This window comes from Bubalus bubalis, chromosome 3 (genome assembly GCF_019923935.1).
Source record: "Bubalus bubalis isolate 160015118507 breed Murrah chromosome 3, NDDB_SH_1, whole genome shotgun sequence".
In the NCBI taxonomy this organism is placed as follows: Eukaryota; Metazoa; Chordata; class Mammalia; order Artiodactyla; family Bovidae; genus Bubalus; species Bubalus bubalis.
Window position 1 is genome coordinate 21430235 of NC_059159.1, and position 19262 is coordinate 21449496.

General features: G+C 46.0%; 1 protein-coding gene and 1 long non-coding RNA gene across 3 annotated transcripts in view; one reads left to right on the forward strand and one right to left on the reverse strand.

Moving 5' to 3' along the window:
- LOC123332599 overlaps positions 1–19262 on the reverse strand; it is a 63111-nt gene that overhangs the window by 40458 nt on the left and 3391 nt on the right. The window lies entirely within an intron of this gene.
- On the forward strand, positions 8548–16630 carry LOC102392881 (keratin, type I cuticular Ha7). Its single transcript, XM_044938970.2, is given in 8 exon segments — positions 8548–9681; positions 11879–11961; positions 12892–13048; positions 13355–13409; positions 13412–13515; positions 13604–13729; positions 14420–14640; positions 16220–16630. Coding segments are annotated over 8 exon segments (1416 nt in total). The 5' UTR covers positions 8548–9132; the 3' UTR covers positions 16341–16630.

Below are 19262 nucleotides of genomic sequence, written 5' to 3' on the forward strand. Positions count from 1 at the left end.
GAAGTCTGGCCTGTACCCCACTTGCCTGACCAGGCCACATCCTGAATGAACTCTAATTGTGGGACCCCCAGGGCTATGAGGTGTGGAGGAAAAGGCTATTCAGATATAGGGGACTGCAGGCTGGGGAGGCTGGCAGGTGGTGACCATTCTGGCCCAGGACACCTGGACATTGTGCTTTCACTCACATTCATTCTTGCAACCAGAGGACTCAGGGCTCCCTCTGGTACCAAATCCCAAGCACTCCTCTTCTTACAGGTGATTCTCCCACCTGCCCACTAGGTTCCTCTCTCTGGTCTCCCCGTATCACACTACCCTCATGGATTAGACTGATATGGGCCCTGAATTCAGTATCTGATTTTACTTGGGCCACAGAAATTTCAGCCGTGTGGACTGATTATTTTTTTCCCCTGAGATTTTTGCTCCCTTGGCTTGGGACCACATCCAGTTTTGAGCCACCTCGTAAGTAAGGCCATTACTTTTCTGTTTACCAGCCATGTATTACCAAGGTGCTCATCTGTAATATTTCTTTCCAAGCTTCACGTAATAACACCAATTAAGCCTCTGCAGGCCCCTCCATTCATCACCTGTTTTTTGACTCCAAATGGCATTTACCCCAAATCCTAGCAAAGTGGAAAGGAGTAAGTGTGACTGCCTGCAGGCCCCTGTGGTGGATGCTGGCCCACTCAGAGAGCTCTGGGAAAGAACTCACACTTCTGCTCCCACCACTGTCTATGTTGGGAGAACAAGAAAACTGAGGTGGAATTCTAGACTTTCCATAATATGAGCATTTTTTCATTTAGACACCATTTTTTTGGATGGCCCTTGATATGCGACTCTAAGGCTCCACTTCGCCTTCCTCTCCTTTTTAGAGTCCCTTGGGCTGCAAGGAGATCAAACTAGTCAATCCTAAAGGAAATCCGTCCTGAATATTCACTGGAAGGACTGGTGCTGAAGCTCCAGCACTTTGGCCACCTGATGTGAAGAACCAACTCACTGGAAAAGACCCTGTTGCTGGAAAAGATTGAGGGCAAGAGAAGAAGGGAGCAAAGGAGGATGAGATTGTTGGGTGGCATCACTGACTCAGTGGACATGAGTTTGAGCAAACTCTGGGAGATGGTGAAGGACAGGGAAGCCTGGCGTGCTGCAGTCCATGGGGTCACAAAAAGTTGGCTACAACGTAGCACTGAACAACATCTTCCTAAGAACAAAATCAAATTTGCCTCTTCTGAAGCCCACTTACAATAATTTCCATGAGCTCATCTTGTTGAATCATTTTTCTGTCTTTTTCCTATCTAATTACATGTTTCTCAACCATGCCTTTTCATTTAATATATGTGGAAAAAACCCTACCTTTTTTACTTAAAATTGTTTTAACTTTTAAAAATATAAATACAAACTAGTGACAGTTCAGTTATAATACAGATTGTGATTGTTTTCAAATGCCATGCCCTCTAAGCAAACTATCTTCCTGCCACCTGTTTTGGAGACTGCCACCCCTCCAGTCTTAGCAAGGGGAGGAGGGACTCTCATTGACCGTCACTGCTGGCTTGAATACGAGCCCCTGGGCTAAATCAAGCCATTGTACCTGCCTGCCAGGTGTAATAAATATCAGTATCTGCATTTGCAAAGAGTTTCCCTGTCCCTCCAAAGAATCCAGACTGATCTCTCCTGGCTCCAGGCTTTTATCTCTGACGCCCTGCTGGGCAGTGACCTTTCATTCACTGGCTCCAAACTTGAACTCAGCTTCTTCTTCTCAAGCCAGCTCTCTGCCTTGACTTCTCAGCTTCCTTTCACATTACCTTATTGTCCCAGGAACCCAGAGGTGACCTCAAGCACACTTTTGGGGGTCCTCCTTCCTCTGAGGAAGTCCTTCCTTTGACCCCCACCCCCATATAGAGTACATGGCCCAGACTTGTAGCATTCTTTTGTAATATCTCTGTTCTCCATCCCTTTCTTTCTGATGGCACTGCAGGTGGCTGGATTTGGTTTCTATCACATGCTGTCTGGATTCTTTAAAAGCCTCCTCCTGCCTCATCCCTTCTCTGCCAAGTTCATCCTGCACACACTTCCAGCCCTTTACTCTTCCATTTAACATGTCTTAAGCATATATTATGTACCGGGCACTGCATTGTGTACTAGAGAGCACACAAAATGGAGATTTAGTGTTCCTACCCCAGGGTATGTACTAGTACTAGTTAAGTTTCCTGAACTGCTATTTTCATCATTGCTCCCTTTTGCTCAAAAACCACCGGAGAACTCTGTTCTGTCCCCTGCTGTATTTCCAGCTGCTTAGATGAGTGTGTGGTCCAGAGCAGAAAATTGGTACCTGTCTGTTGAATGATTAGAATGATCAGATGGGTCTGTTGGACCTTCTGTGGCTGAGATCTAGTGGCTTTGACTTGGTGTTCGGAGACAAGGAACCTGGACTTGAGAGTCAGGCAGACTTGAGCTAATATTTCAAGGTTTGTGAGCTCAGGCAAGTTAACTAATTGCTCTGAGTTTTTCCTTATTCTACAATGGGATGCTTGAAACTACTCTGCAGTGTAATTATAATTAAGATATGGTTACCTAGAGAAGGAAATGGAAACCAGCTCCAGTATTCTTGCCTGGGAAAGCCCATGCACCCTCTGTAACCCTGGTGGGCTACAGTCCATAGGGTTGCAAAGAGTCAGACATGACTGAGCACATACACAAAAGAAACAACAGCAAGAAAGCAATAGTGGTAAAGGTTAATTAAAATAATGTATTTAGAAAAGAGAGATGGTTATATGTGAAGCACATGGTGTACCTTACTTGGAAGCACATAGTAGACAGTCAAATATGGTATATCAACTTTGAATATATAGGGGTATGTGTGTGTCAGAGAGAGAGAAAAGAAATGCCATCCTGTATGTTAAGTGCCAGGTGAGATTCCCAGCACATAATAGATGTAAATAAATGTTGCTTCTTGACCTTTGTCAAGGTGAACTGAACTGAACTGAACTGAAGGTGCAAACTTGACCTCTGTCTGTCCTCTACAAGCATTGTTTCATTTGCACCTGTTTCTTACCCACAAGATTAACAAGCACTGTATGGGTTTCCCTTCTTGCCCCTCCTTTCTTCCATCTCAGATGTTCTCATGAGACAAACCTCGGTGAAGAAGAGAAAACTAGGAAAACAAACAGAACTTGCCTATTATATTGACAAAAACACAGGCTAACAGATTTTAAATGTGATCATTCAAACACTGGCTCCTCTTGCACTCAGCAAACACCATTTTGGTACAGTGGGCTTCATCTACACGGGATGATAGTCACAACAAAGCTCATCTATCTCCCTAAAGCAGCCCTTCTGTTCTCAAAGTGTTGGCCCCAGACCAGTGTCACCCAGGAATTTGTTAGAAATGCCAACTCTCAGGCCTGACCCCAGACCTACTGAATCAAAAACTCTGATGTGGGGCCTGGCAATCTACATTTTGTAAGCTCTCCAGGTGATTCTGATGTTGGTGAAAGTTTGAGAATCACCTGTGCAGATGTTACAAAAATAGGAGACCACATTTTTAGCCGTGAATTAGCCTGAGTTTGTTTAAATTGGCCTTAGAAATGCTCTGTGACTCTCTATGTGTGGACTAAGTTACTTTAATTGTGTCCAACTTTTTGTGACCTTATGGAGTATAGCCTCTCAGGCTCCTCTGTCCATGGGATTCTCCAGGCAAGGATACTGGAGTGGATTTCCAGGCCCTCCTCCAGGGGATCTTCCTGATCTAGGGATCGAACTTGGGTCTCTTATGTCTCCTGCATTGGCAGGTGGGTTCTTTACCACTAGCGCAACCTGTGAGTCTTCAGAGCTGTGTTTTCGTGTCATTCAGGGGCAGACCCCTGCTGGCTGCAACCTCACATTTCTGAGGTTGCACAGTGCTTCTCTTGAGCCCATGTGCATAGCTCTGCTTCTGAGAGTGCCTGTGCTTGCCTTTTTTTCTTTTCTTGGAAAATCTCTTTGCCTGTCCAAATCTACTTATCTTTAAGGTTCCAGATCCAGTCTCTTTGATGTCCCTCTACATTTCTATCTCTCCGTGACCTCTCCTTCTCTGAGTTACATGACCTTTTCCTCTTTCTGCTCTGAGTTTTTTGAGAGGTGGGAGTTCTCTGCTTTGTCTCTGGTGCTTGGGAAGGGTTTTGCTGGGATAGGAGCTCATGAGTAATAGATCATTTGGAGAAGGTCACTGGGACAAGGCACCTCAGTGAATATTGCTTACATCTGTACACAGTGTAGTTATGGGGAAATGTCCCCAAGGGTCTCATTAACTGTATATAGAACCAGCTGGTGCCCAGGAGTGTGGTGGTGACGTCAGCATAGTTCACATGAGAGGCTTGGACAAGAGGTTTTGCTGGGGAATCTACTGGTTGCCTCTAAATCCAAATTCATCAGAAATTTCATTCTAGGGCCCCTACTGCAGAGTATAGGAACAACAGAGTGTATTCAGAGGAATAGCCTCAAACTGGTGAGGGGCTTTAGAACCTTGCTAAATGAAGAACCAGGAATGGGAAATTGCAACCTTTTCATGAAGAGCTGAGGTCTGCCCATGTGGCAGAAGGACTGTACTTATCTTCTGTAAGCTCCCATGGGTAGACCTAGAAACTAAATTAACTAAAGGGCAAACTCTCTGACTTACTTGCTAATATATCACCAATATCCAGCACCCAAACCTGCCTGGCACAGCAGTGGTATTCAACAAATATTTGTTGAATGAATGAAAGAACAAATGAAAGCAATAAGCAGAAATATCATGGAAGGAGGTAGATTTGTTTCTGCATAAAGAACTTTCTAACAATCTCCTATATTGTTTAAAGCCCCTTTAAAGCAGAGCTAGCTGTTATTTATCTTTTTTTTTTTTCAAAAAAATGTTTGGATTTACAATGTTGTGCTAGTTTCAGGTACACATCAAAGTGATTCACTTATACATGCGTGCACGTGTGTTTAATTGGTGCTTCAATTGTGTCTGACTCTGCGATCCTATGGACTGTAGCCCGCCAGGCTCCTCTGTCCATGGGATTCTCCAGGCAAGAATACTGGAGTGAGTTGCCATGTCCTCCTCCAGGGGATCTTCCCAACCCAGGGATCAAACCCAAGTCTCTTGTGTCTCCTGCATTGGCAGGCGGGTTCTTTACCACTAGCACCACGTGGGAAGCCCTCATACGTTTACATATATTCATTCTTTTTCAGATACTTTTTTCATATAAGCTATCACAGAATATTCAGTAGAGTTCCCTGTGCTATATGGTAAGTTGGTGAAAAGCTGAAGGCATTCCCTCTGAGATCAGAGACAAGACAAGGATGTCCACTGGCACCACTTTTATTCAACATAATTTTGCAAGTCCTAGCCATGGCAATCAGAGAAGAAAAAGAAATAAAAGGAATCTAAATTGGAAAAGAAGAAATAAAACCATCACTGTTTGTAGATGACATGATACTATACATAGAAAATCCTAAAGATGCTACCAGAATACTAGTAGAACTCATCAATAAATTTGGTAAAGTTTCAGGTTACAGAAGTAACACACAGAAACTCTTGCCTGCCTATAGTGTATATACTAACAGTGAAAGATCAGAAAATTCTTTTTGGTAACCAAAAAAAGTAAAATATCTAGGAATAAACCTATCTAAGGAGACAAAAGACTTGTATTCTGAAAACTATAAGACTCTGATGAAAGAAATTGAAGATGATACAAACAGATGGAAAGATATTTATTTCTCGATTCCAGTGCCTTGCACAAAGCCTAGGAAACCATGAGCTATAGGAGTCAAGTGGCCAGTGACAGGATGGGCCATCTTTGAAAGTGGTAGGTGAGATAATGAATTGGAAGTTTATAAGGCAATGGCACCCCACTCCAGTACTCTTGCCTGGAAAATCCCATGGATGGAGGAGCCTGGTAGGCTATAGTCCATGGGGTCGCTAAGAGTCTGACACGACTGAGCGGCTTCCCTTTCACTTTTCATTTTCATGCATTGTAGAAGGAAATGGGAACCCACTCCAGTGTTCTTGCCTGGAGAATCCCAGGGACGGTGGAGCCTGGTGGGCTGCCGTCTATGGGGTCGCACAGAGTCGGACACAACTGAAGCGACTTAGCAGCAGCAGCAGCAGAATGCTAAAGGAGGAAAAGGAAATGGCAACCCACTCCAGTACTCTTGCCTGGAAACTTCCATGGATGGAGGAGCCTGGTAGGCTAGAGTCCATGGTGTCGCAAAGAGTGAGACACAATTGAGCGACTTCACTTTCTTTCTTTCTATAATTCCTTTTGGAGAAGGGAATGGCAACCCAGTCCAGTGTTCTTGCTTGGAGAATCCCATGGACAGAGGGGCCTGGTGGGCTGTGGTCTATGGGGTTGCAAAAAAGTCGGACACGACTAAGCAACTAACACACATACACAAACACACACACATACACACACAATGCTAAAGGCTCCTAGACTAGAGGACTTTGAGATCTCTTTGGGCTTGGAGAGTCCATGTTTTAAAGTCAGCTAAACATGTACTTCCCTGGTGGCTCAGTGGTAAAAAACGTGCCTGCCAATGCAGGAGAGGCGGGTTGGGTCTCTGGGTTGGGAAGATCCCCTGGAAAAGGAAATGAGAACTTATTCCAGTATTCTTGCCTGGGAAGTCCCACAGAAAGAAAGAGCCTGATGGGCTACAGTCGACAGGGTTGCACAAGAGTCAGACAAGACTGAGTGACTAAACAACAGCAAAATATGTACTGCTACCTCAGGGACCCTCATGGTGAATTCATTCATCTTAGGAGTGGGGTCAAGGTAGCATCTTCGTTAGCATAGCCTGGAAGCTGGCTGGCTGCCCTTTTCCAGGGGTTATTGAACAACCGGCCACTTTGTTTGAGGAATAGAAGAGGCCATAAAGCTTCTGATCCTCTGAGTGTGTCTGAAGATTAAGGACATTCAAATTTTGTTCTAGAGTCTCCTAGAGTCACGGACAACCGAGGTAAGTGATTTTCAAAGAAAACACAGGAAGTTTCAAAAGATCAAAGATCAAAGTTCTTGAGCGTATATCTTCTTAAATAAGATGAGGAAGAAGACAGTCAATGAGAGGACCAGCGTCTAACAAGGGAAGATGCCAGAAAGCAGGGGGAGACATCTGAGAACAGACATCAAAAAATACTAACCATGCCCACCTTAATTAGCCTATGGACGCCAATACACAGGAGCATAGTTTAAGTTCTTGAGAATCTTGAATTACCTAGTTTCATTCATTAGTTTTTTCCCCCAATTCCAAAAATTATGCTTTACACTTGTATAGGGAAAGTCTAAATTGCCAAAATTAGTTATATTTTCATTTTAATCTAGTTTAAAATACTTTAATTTCTCATTTGACTTTGGTGCATGGATTCCTAAAAAGTGTGTTATCAGGTCCTTGTTAGTTATTCATTTTAAATATAGCAGAGTGTACATGTCCATCCCAAACTCCCTAACTATCCCTTCACCTGCTGTAGAGCACATGGAACTCTGCTCAATGTTATGTGGCGGCCTGGGTGGGAGGGGAGTTTGGGGGAGAATGGGTACATGTACATGTATGGCTGAGTCCGTTCGTTGTTCACCTGCGACTATCACAACATTGTTTAGTCGGCTATACCCCAATACAAAATAAAACGGTTTTTGTTTTTTTTTTTTTAAAGTGTGTTATTCAGTTTTCAACTACCAAAATCAGCTTGGAATTTAGGTTTCTCTTTCATTGTTCTGGCCTAGTGTCTTCCCTTCATATTTACATAGGAAACTTCCATCTCTTTTCTGTTACTTTCGTTCTAAAGGAACCTGGATCTTTATTTTTCCTTAGATCTGAGGAGAATCAGCTTCCAGGGCAAGTGTCCTGTCTTTGACTCCCCTTAACTGAAGACTAAATATGAAATGGTCCTGGCATTCAAGGCTTCCAACAACCTGGACTAAACATAACTTTCCAGTGTTGGCATATAGTCTTCATAGTAAGTACCAACACAGGTAGACTGTTTTCCATTTCTCAAACGTGTTTCATTCTGTTCATTTCGTTCTTTATGAGAAATGCTCTTCCCCCAAACCCTTTCTGGAAGCCATCATTCAAAGCACGTTTATTTTTCTTTTTCGATATGGACCATTTTAAAAGTGTTTATTGAATTTGTGACAATATTTCTTCTGTTTTATGTTTGATTTTTTGGCCATGAGGCATGTGGGATCTCAGCTGTATGACCAGGGATTGAACCCCACACCTCCTGCATTTGGAGGCCAAGTATTAACCACCGGACCAGCATGGAAGTCCCCAAAACACATTTAAAATGTTCCTATTGGACTTCCCTGATGGTCCAGTGGTTAAGAATCTGCCTACCAATGCAGGGGACATGGGATCGATCCCTGGTCCAGGAAGACCCCACATGCTACGGGGCAACTTTGCCTGTGTGCCACAACCATTAAACCTGTGTTCTTAGAGCCCGCACATCACAGCAAAGAGTAGCCCCTGTTCACCAAACAAAGAAAGCCCATATGCAGCAGTGAAGACCCAGCACAGCCAAAAATAAATAAACAGAAAAATAATTTAACTATTCCCTTTTCCATGAAGTCTTTCTGTCTCTCAGTGTGTTTTCTTCTACTTAAAATCATCATAGTTCTTTAAGAATTTTTTAATTAAAAAAATTATTTTCTAGCATTCTCTATTATTGCCTTTTTAATATCAAGATCACTAAATTTCTTATCCTTCTTATTAAAATAGAACTCCCTCCCTCCAGCAGTGTCCCACAATGCAGAGTCCACACCAGTCTGCTGAAATGAACTCCTGACTTTTTCCTTTCCTCAGTGTGCCCACTGGATTAATATTTTAAACTTGCCACGATGGGAACATTCAGTGGCAGGAAAAGAGTATGGAAGTGAGAGCGATTTTGAGGACATTGTTGGAGGCTCTGGTTCTCCATGCCTTCACAGGGATCAGTGGACAGAGGGGTGAGAGACAAAAGCCATAGGACGTGGCAGCTCAAAAATGACCTAATTTTCCCTGTTTTTTAGGACCCTGCGGTCAGGGGAGGCTGTGTGGGTCATGGCCTCTTTCATGAGCTCATTAACTGTTTACAGGGGACAAACTCAACTGAGTAATAGCGCGGTTGTTTAAGAATCCATATACATATTCATGAGGAAAACGCCAGTTTTCTTGTACCAACGCCCACGACGGGCCTATATAAGGTCTAGGGAAGAAGGGAGGTTTCAAACTCGAGCAAATCCAACCGTGGACAAAGCAAGAGTCTTGGCCATGACTTCCATCAGCTGCAGTTCTCTCCTCAGTGGGGCGCTCTCACAGGCCGGGGCCGCCCCCCTGGGCCTCTCGGCCACCCTGGCACACGCCAACCGAGTCCGAGTGGGCACAACCCCCCTCGGCCGACCCAGCCTCTGTCTGCCCCACAGCTGCAGCGCTGCCTGCCCCCTGCCGGGCACCTGCGACATTCCAGGCAACCTCGGAATCTGCGGGACCTTCGGCGAAGGCTTCTTCAACAGCCATGAGAAGGAGACCATGCAGTTCTTGAATGACCGGCTGGCCAGCTACCTGGAGAAGGTGCGCCGGCTGGAGCGGGACAACATGGAGCTGGAGAGCCAGATCCGAGAGCTGAGCAAATGCCCTGAGTCCACCGTGTGTCCAGACTATCAGAGCCACTTCCGCATCATTGAGGAGCTGCAGCAGAAGGTGAGGTTTGTGATGCTTCCCATCAGAGGTGTGCAAACAACAGTTCCTAGGCCAAAGTCAACCTCTTGCCTGACTTTGTAAATAAAGTTTTATTGGTATACAGCCATGCTTATTCACTGAGGTACTGTCTCTGGCTGCTTTTATGCTCCAATGGCAGAGTCCAGTAGTCGTGATAGAGATTCATGGTCTGCAAAGCATGAAGGATTAACTGTCTGGCTCTTTTACAGAAAAAGATGACTGACCTCTGCACTAAATGTTCAGGGCCTGGATTGATGGTGGAATCAGATGTAGCTGATTTTTCTTTTTTTAATTGAAGTGTAGTTGACTTACAATGCTCTGTTAATTTCTCCTGTACAGTAAAGTGATTCAGTTATACATATGTATATATACTTTTTAATATTCTTAAAAATTTTTTTTGATGGGGATCATTTTTTAAAAGTATTGAAATGTTACAGTACTGTTTCTGTTGTTAATGTTTTGGTTTTTTGACTGCAAGGCATGTGGGATCTTAGCTTCCCCACCAGGGATTAAATCTGCACCTCCTGCAGAAATCTTAACCACAGGACCACCAGGGTAGTCCCTATATTATTTTAAATATTCTTTTCAATTATGGTTTATCCCAGGATATTGAGTATAGTTCCCTGTGCTGTACAGTTTATCCAGTCTTTGTATAATAGTTTGCACCTGCTAACCCCAGACTTGGGGGGAAGAGAGTCTCTTGAGTGAAGGTGAATGTGAATATGTAAAGGATAAGATGCAGCATTTGATTCTCTGGGATTCTGAGTTTACGCTAACTTACAATTCTTCAATTGTAGTTGCAAAAACAGTGCAAGTTAAGTTCTGGTGCAGTTAAAGGGGTCAGGGATTTATGTTCTATGTCCTTTAAGAGCCAGTGTATTCAGCAACATTGGTCTGTTATGTGTATCTGCTCTCCCCTTCAATTATAAATAGAATGCTTCTGTAGAACTTACTTAGTTTTGGAGACAGAAAGACAGAGAATGTCAGAATAAGGGTCATGGAGCTATGGCTAGATTCAGAGAAGAACTTTGAGGAGGTTGACCAACCAGTGGTAGAGACAACTTATTAAGACTGGATCCTACCTTAAGTGTAAGTTGGTATAGCCACTATGGAAAACAGTATGGAGATTCCCAGAAAACTAATTCTAACAGAATAGAACTATGATAATAGAATTATCATATGATCCAGTAATTCCATTCCTGGAAATACACCCAGACAAAAATATATTTCAGGATCAGAAAGATACATGCACTTTCATGTGGCACTATTTATAATATCCAAAACATGGAAACAATCTAAATGGCTATCAACAGATGAATGGATAAAGAAGATGTGGTACAAATACAAAATGGAATATTACTTAGCCATAAAAGGAATGAAATAATGTCATTCCCAGCAACATGGTTGCAACTAGAGATGATCACACTAAGTGAAGTAAGTCAGAAAAAGACAAATTCCATATCATATCACTTATATGTGGAATCTAAAATATGGCAAAATGAACCTATCTACAAAACAGAAATAGGCTCACAGACATAGAGAGCAGGCTAGGGGTTGTCAAGGGAATGGCAGGAAGGGAGAGGGATGGACTAAAAGTTTGGGGCTGGTAATGACAAACCATTACATCGAGAATGGATAAACAACAAGGTTCTAATATATAGCACAGGGAACTATATTCAATATCCTGTGATAAGCCATAATGGAAAAGAATATAACAAAGAATGTATATATATGTATAACTGAGTCACTTGCTGTATAGCAGAGACTGGCACAACATTGAGAATCAACTATACTTCAAGGAAAAAAAAGTTAAAAAAGAATGGATCTCATCTTACCTGAAACTTTCATAACCAGCCCATTGTTCTGTGGCCTAGATTCTGGCTCTTCTTGTTTATAGCAGATTAAGCCTCAGATCTGGCAAAATAATAAGTCTTAGCTATGTGTTCAGTTTGCTGCTATCTCCCACCTCTTGCTTCCTTTGGCTCTACACCTTCCCCCTTTGCCATGCACCCTCTTGCGTGTGCCTCTTCCATGCCACACCAGCATCACTCACACATTTGGGAGTTTGTGTTGTCAAGGCGATGTTGTAGATTGAACCCTGCCAATGGGTCTTCTTTTGACTGAGGCCATAGGTGACTCTGGGAATAAATGAATCCCTGAGTGTACTTTCTTTCCTCAGATCCTGTGCGTCAAATCTGAGAACAACAAGCGGGTCGTGCAAATAGACGATGCCAAACTAGCTGCAGATGACTTCAGGACCAAGTGAGTTGGGGTGGCACACTTGGGGGAGGATCCAGATGCCTACCTTGAGGTCCCAAACCAACAGTTATAGCTGACATAAACAGAGGGCATTAAGTTCAAGGTCTTGAGAAAACACCCCTGGCCTTCTGCAATTGTTTAGCCATTATAGTTTATAGTGTGATTTGAAATACTTCCTCCACTTGATTCTATGTAAGAAGACCCCGGTGAGGTGGGCAGGGCAGTGCTGGTGTCTACTTTCTGAAGACATGGGGCCCACAGCCCTGAGGGGACTTGCCAACTGGAAGTCACATGGCTGTTGAGCAGTAGAAACAGAACTCGCCCCCTCATTTCCTATCCGAGGTCATTTCATAAGAAATTCTGCTGCCTTGGTAAAAGATGTATCTCCACAATGCAGCTCCACCAATTTGTGAGCTCTAGTAAGTCCATGATAGAAATCGGGAGCCTGGAGCCATGTGGAGGTCAGAGGGTTTACATTCCCTGAGAGGGTCCAGCAGGGCAGCAGGAAGGACATTACAGTCTATTGTCTTTCTTCTGGGCACTGTGGATGCCTCACTCCCCCAGGGTGAAGGAAGCTTCTTCCCATCCTGGCGGTTTGGCTCCTAATCTGGGACAGAGTCCAGGGTCCATCTCAGTCGGGGGGCATGGAAGATGAGGGTCTACTCTGCCACTTCCCCTTTGGCCATCTGCCCTCAAGGGTGGCAGTGTCCGCGGGCCACGCTGGTATCCTCAGGACCGGCCGCTCTGCCTGGTTGTCCTAGGTGCTTAGTGTTGAATGAGTGAGAATCACCCTGCAGTTTCTATGAGCACACGACCCAGGCAATGCCAACTCATGACTGGACAGCAGAGAGAAGGCCAGCGAGTCACCCTGTGGGTTGTGTCCCATAGGCCCTCTTCTCTTTAACCCCAATCCCTGTGTCTGCCCTGGCGAAGGTTCCAGACGGAGCACTCCCTCCGCCAGCTGGTGGAAGCTGATGTCTGCAGGATGCGCAGGGTGCTGGATGACCTCACACTTGCCAAGGCTGACCTGGAGGCCCAGCTGGAGTCCCGGAAGGAGGAGCTGCTCTGCCTCAAGAAAAACCATGAGCAGGTGCTGGGGCCCTTTGGGTGGAGATGTCCTGGGGTGAATTCAGGCTTCTTCAGAGGAAGCAATGAGGCTCTTCCTCCTGCTCGGGGTAGATACTTGTGCCCTGTGGTTAAGCCTCAAAGGGGAGTTCTGGCTTTTATGGGGAGCCCGCCCACTGAATGACTTTGGAAACTACCACACTGATGCAGACAGTGCCTCGTCCTCAGAGGAGTGCAGGGAAATCACCGGAGCGAATGGGAAGTGGGAGGTGAGGCTCTGAGTGGAGGGCAGCAGGAGCCCCACCAACGGGATGTCCTCCTATGTCCATAGGAAGTCCACACTCTGAAGTGTCAGCTGGGAGATAAGCTCAAGATTGAGCTGGACGTGAGGCCACTGTGGACCTGGGCAGGGTGCTGGAGGAGATGCGGGGCCAGTACGAGGCCATGGTGGAGACCAACCTCCATGACGTGGAGCAGTGGTTCCAAACTCAGGTGAGGGAGGTGCTGCTTAGCAGGGAGGGATCCGGCTGCATCTGGCCAGGGAGGTGATCGATCACTTCTCTGTGTGCTCATGCTGCAGTCTGAAGGCATCAGCCTGCAGGCCATGTCCTGCTCAGAGGAGCTGCAGTGCTGCCAGTCGGAGATCCTGGAGCTTCGATGCACAGTGAACACCCTGGAGGTGGAGCTGCAGGCTCAGCACACGCTGGTGAGTTCCTCTGGGAGCGTGGAAGACTCAGGTGGGCTCCCGCTTCTTATGGGCAGTCCCCAGGTTCAGTACATGCCTCACTTAGGTATCGTCCAAGGACCCAGCTTTAACCTTGACTTCTTTGCCTTTGGGCTTCCCTGATGGCTCAGTTGGTAAAGAATCCGCCTGCAATGCAGGAGACCCCAGTTTGATTCCTGGGTTGGGAAGATGCACTGGAGAAGAGAATTGGCTACCCACTCCAGTATTCTTGGGCTTCCCTTGTGGCTCAGCTGGTAAAGAATCTGCCTGCAATGTGGGAGACCTGGGTTCGATCCCTGGGTTGGGAAGATCCCCTGGAGAAGGGAAAGGCTACCCACTCCAGTATTCTGGCCTGGAGAAGTCCATGGACTGTATAGTCCATGGGGGTCGCAAAGAGTTGGACACAACTGAATGATTTTCACTTTCACTTTCTTTGCCTTTGCAAGAACTCTCTAGTGTGTATGGATGCTGAGGAAATAAACATCCATGCAGTGAGGGAGGTTCTGCAAACATCTTCTAGGGTCTATGATGAAGGGCCACAGCGTGTTGTTAGTTGTTGCTGTGAGGACTTGCTCTCTGAGCCTGATGATGGCTTGGGGTGTCATGGTCTGAAGGGGTTGAGGACAGGGTCCGTGACTTTTAACCTCTTCCCCTCTTTCTTTGGTATCACAGAAGGACTGTCTGCAGAACTCACTGTGTGAATCTGAGGCCTGCTTCGGCACTGAGCTGGCCCAGATGCAGAGCCTCATCAGCAACGTAGAGGAGCAGCTGTCTGAGATCCGGGCTGACCTGGAGCGGCAGAACCAGGAGTACCAGGTGCTGCTGGATGTCAAGGCCCAGCTGGAGTGTGAGATTGCCACATACCGGAACCTTCTGGAAAACGAGGACTGCAAGTACGTAGCCTGATGTTGTTTATATCAATATCATGTGTAAAAGCAGAGACCTCTTAGTGGGAATGAACTAAAAGGAGGGAGTGGCATTGCAGATTCTACCTCTGAGGACAGACTTGCTCCCCAGGAAGCCTGGTGCTGCTTGGACATGGAGGAAGGTGTGTAAGAATTCTGAAACTCACGCCATCCATGTTACGTTTCCAGGTGCTAGTCATTCCCACCGGGACTAACATACTGAGGCTTCAGTACATTTAGGTTTTGTTAAATTCCTTCTGGAATATCCCAGGAGCATCACGTTCAGCATTTAAAAATATTGCATGGAGCACTGGTACCTATTCTCTCGTTTTTAGTTTCTCAATAGGACTGTGACATAGGTGGACAGATGGTGTACCCCTACGAGCAGTCAGAAACAGGATCAGGGGCTGTGTTTATAAATGCTTTGCTGTTGTTTCATCATTCAGTTGTGTCCGACTTTCTTTGACCCCATGGACTGTAGCCCACCAGGCTCCTGGGTTCTGGGTTCTGGGGTTCTCTAGGCAAGAATCCTGGAGTGGGTAGCCATTTCCTTCTCCAGGGGATCTTCCCGACTCAGGAATCGAACCTGAATCTTCTGGGCCTCCTGTGCCTGCAGGTGGATTCTTTACCGCTGAGCCACCTGGGAAGCCCCCAGGGGCTGTGTTTAAATTGAGAGGGTGGCTGGGCTTGGCCTGTTCCTGCTCCACCTGCTTTCTGCCTTTCTCTCTGCTGTGTTCCTTTCCTCATGGGAGAGAACACTGGCTTTGCACGAGGTGCTCTGAGCTCTGGCTGTAGCCTCACTGAGAACTCGGAACAGTCCCTCCCCTTTCTAGGCTTAGAGGGACCTGTATGGCCTAAGCTCCGCTTTGCTCTTCCAATTCTTTTTTAATTTATTTGGCTGCACCAGGTCTTAGTTGCAGCACGTAGGATCTTCGATCTTTGTTGTGGCATGCGGGATCTCAAACTGTGGCATGTGGGATCTGTCATTGTGGCATGAGGACTCCTAGTTGAGGCATGTGGGATCCAGTTCCCTGACCAGGGCTTGAACCCAGGCCCCCTGCACTGGGAGCATGGAGTCTCAGCTACTCAACCACAAGAGAAGTCCCCAGCTCTCCCAGTTCTAAAGTGCCTATTTATTTTGGACTTTCATGCACTTCTCATTCATTCTTGTTGTTCAGTCTCTCAGTTGTGTCCAACTCTTTGTGACCCCATGGACTGTAGCACACCAGGCCTCTCTGTCCCTCACCATCTCCTAAAGTTTGCCCAAGTTCATGTCCATTGCATGCGTGTTACCATCCAGCCATCTCATCCTCTGATCCCCTCTTCTCCTTCTATCCTCAATCTTTCCCAGCAGCAGGGACTTCTCCAATGGTCAGCTGTTTGCATCAGGTGACCAAAATACTGGAGTTTCAGATTCAGCATCAGTCCTTCCAATGAGTATTCAGGGTTGATTTCCCTTAAGATTGACTGGTTTGATCTCCTTGCTGTCCAAGGGACTCTCAGGAGTCTTCCCCAGCACCACAATTCATGCCAATATTTAAACACTTTTTTTTTTCTCTCTCTACAGGCTCCCCTGCAACCCGTGTGCAACCCCAGTCTCCAGCACCTGTGTGGGTTCTTCAGCCTGTACCTCCTGCTCTCCCTGCCTTTCTGGGCCTGCTGGGTCCTGCTCATCACCTCGATGCTGAATTACTCCTCACCTGGAGGAGCCAGAAAATGGCAAACGCCTGTAGTCCCTTGGCTCCATCCCCCAGGCCTGCCACCCCAGGCCTTTCTGCTCCAGTCAGCCTATGGGGAGACTGAAGGCAGGAAGAACTTCTCTACTGATGGGCTTTCTGGTCCAGCCTCTCAGCCCTGGCCCTTGGATTTGTCCTTCCTCCTTTCAGAGTGTCCTGACTGCTCTACTGTCTCTCTTCTGCTGCCTCCTGGTCTTTCAGACCTTGCTTTTAATTTGCTAATAAACTTCATTTCTGCAGCATAAGGAGCCCAGTGCCTGCGGGTCTGTTCCTTCATCCCACGCTGAGTGATGCTGCGGAGCTCCCTGAGCCAGTCATTCATGTAGAAGCAGAGATTGTGGTTTACTCACAGGGTGGTTCTGGGAGAGGGCAAAGCCAGTGAGGACTGTGGCTAAAATATGAAAGTTCAGCAAAATGGCACAGGGGAGAAATACCTAGCTTTTGACCTGATCAAGCCTGATCACAGAGCCAAATTGCAGAGCTTTAAACATACAGACTAAATAACACCCCCCGCCAGCACCTTTTTATCTGGGTGAAGCCAGCTGGTCCTTGAGCAAAGGAAAAACTCAGATCAGAACTTCTGCTGGCCCCTCCAGAATACTTTCCTTGAAGTAAGTTTTCATGATCACATGCTCATTATGAGCAAGGCATCGTCCTGGGGCTTTATAAACACTGGGACATAGGGTCCCACAAAAACCCTGCAAAGAGGGAGTGGCTGTTACCATTTTTAGTGGGGGGGCTGAATTAAGGCTTGAAGCCCAGTTTCTTTGAACTATATCCAAAGTCCATACTTTGGAAGCTTTGAAGAGGCAAAAATTAAACATGAGAAAATTTAGGACAGTAGTTCTAAAATTGTGGTCCTCCAACCAGTAATACCAGCATCATATGAGAACTCGGTGGAAATGCATCTTCTTGGGCCCCACCCCCAGGCTTTCTGAGTAAGCAGTCTGTTTCATTGAGCCTTCCAGGTGATTCTATGCATAATCAGGTTTAAGAACCACTGTTAGGGGGTTTATTTGGGAAGTGAGATCACTGCAGAAGGGATGGGCCTTACTCTCCTGATCTCATGGATGAGGAACTCTTGGTCCCACTGAGCTAGTGGTGAACATGTTAAGTAAACAATGGTAATTGCTGAGCTGATCACTATATCAATCTGCTGCTGCTGCTGCGAAGTCACTTCAGTTGTGTCCGACTCTGTGTGACCCCATAGACGGCAGCCCACCAGGCTCCCCCGTCCCTGGGATTCTCCAGAACTGTCTTCTGGTTCCAAGACACATGAACCAGACTCCATATTTCGGCAGTGATGGCTAAAAAGAGCATGTCTCCAGAAAGCAGCATCAGAACTGGCCAAGTAGTAAGTAGTGAGTTCCCCATAACTGGAAGCATTCAAAGAGGGCTTTTATAACCACGTGGTGAAGACACTGAGGAAGTCACTCAGGTATCTGACTGGAGCTGGATAAGACGGTTGTAGAGGGTCTTCTAGCCCCTCAAATTGATGACTTTCTGCTTTCTAGGTCTTATTAATCAGTGAAACTACAAGCAGAGCCAATGCACTGAATCCAGCAGCTGGCTCTTGTCTTCCCTCTCTACTCCTTGAACTCTCTGAATCAGAGTAGCTTGCTGAGAAATTTACAAGTCTAGCCCATCCTCTGCAGGAGTGACCACAGTCCCAAGTCTCAGGGATCTCCATGGTTTTAAGTCAGAACCTGGCTGCTGTGCCTCCAACTGCTCTCAAGCCTGGAAACCTACCTGTTGGCCACTGTCTCTGCAGACAGGACTGATTTGCTTGGGAGCCATCAAGACTTGCTTCGTAGGAAGCTCTGGAAGGTCAGAGGCTGTTCACCCTTCCCTCTCCTCCCCTCCCCTGTGCCTCTGCTCTTTTCCCAAGTGTAGAGCTGTGTGGGCACAGGCGATGCATCCCTGAGTCACATATCCAAGAGTGGGTCCCAATAAGAAAGAGCAATCTCAATCAGTCTTAATTTAGCTCCCCAGCCCAAACACCTTTGCTTCTTCCTTTGTACTTATATAGCTCCTTTCATCCAACAAGTTCAAAGCCATTTAACAAAATAAAGCCACTTACTCTCGCACCATGAGAGAGGAGGGAAGCATTGTTCTTCCCATGTAAGGAGATGGAGAGGAGGTGAGTCATTCAGTGGTGGAGGGATTCTTCTGGTGACATGAAATGAGTCAGTGGGGCCTCAAGGTGACTGACCTGTGTTTCTTAAGTTCATATACAATGCCTTGTCATCTATAATTAAAATATTAGCTTTGATGAGACATTGTGCGTGTGTGTGTGTGTGTGTGTGTGTGTGTGAATGTGTGAAGTGGTTTGGGAAGAAATGCTGGGTAAAGGAGATAATTATGCTTGGGAAGGTGTGAAGAGCTTCCCTGGAAACCAAACAATCCATTATTACCATCATCGCTACCATCACCTCCACCACAATTATCTTTTTCATCATCATCACCATCATCACCATCGCTACCATCATCACCGTCATTACGTATCTTCATCATTATCATCATCACTGATGCTTACACTCTCTGAGCTCTTACTAGTTAGCCAGGCACCAATTTAAGTTAGGGATAAGTTTACATACATACACTCATTTAACGCTATAGCAATCCTATGAAGCCAATATTATTGTTATCCCCATTTTGCAGATGAGGAACCAAAGCTCAGAAAGGCTAAATAACAGCTGAAAGCCTAAATAACAGAAAGGCTAAAGGCCCAAGGACACACAGCTACTCAGTGGGGAAGCCAGGGTTCAGATCCGGGTAGTCTGCCTCCAGCAACTGTTCTTCCAGCCACTGTGCTGTACAGAGGCCAAGTCTCAGTTTGTGTCAGCAGAACATCAGAACCGTAATCGCACCAAT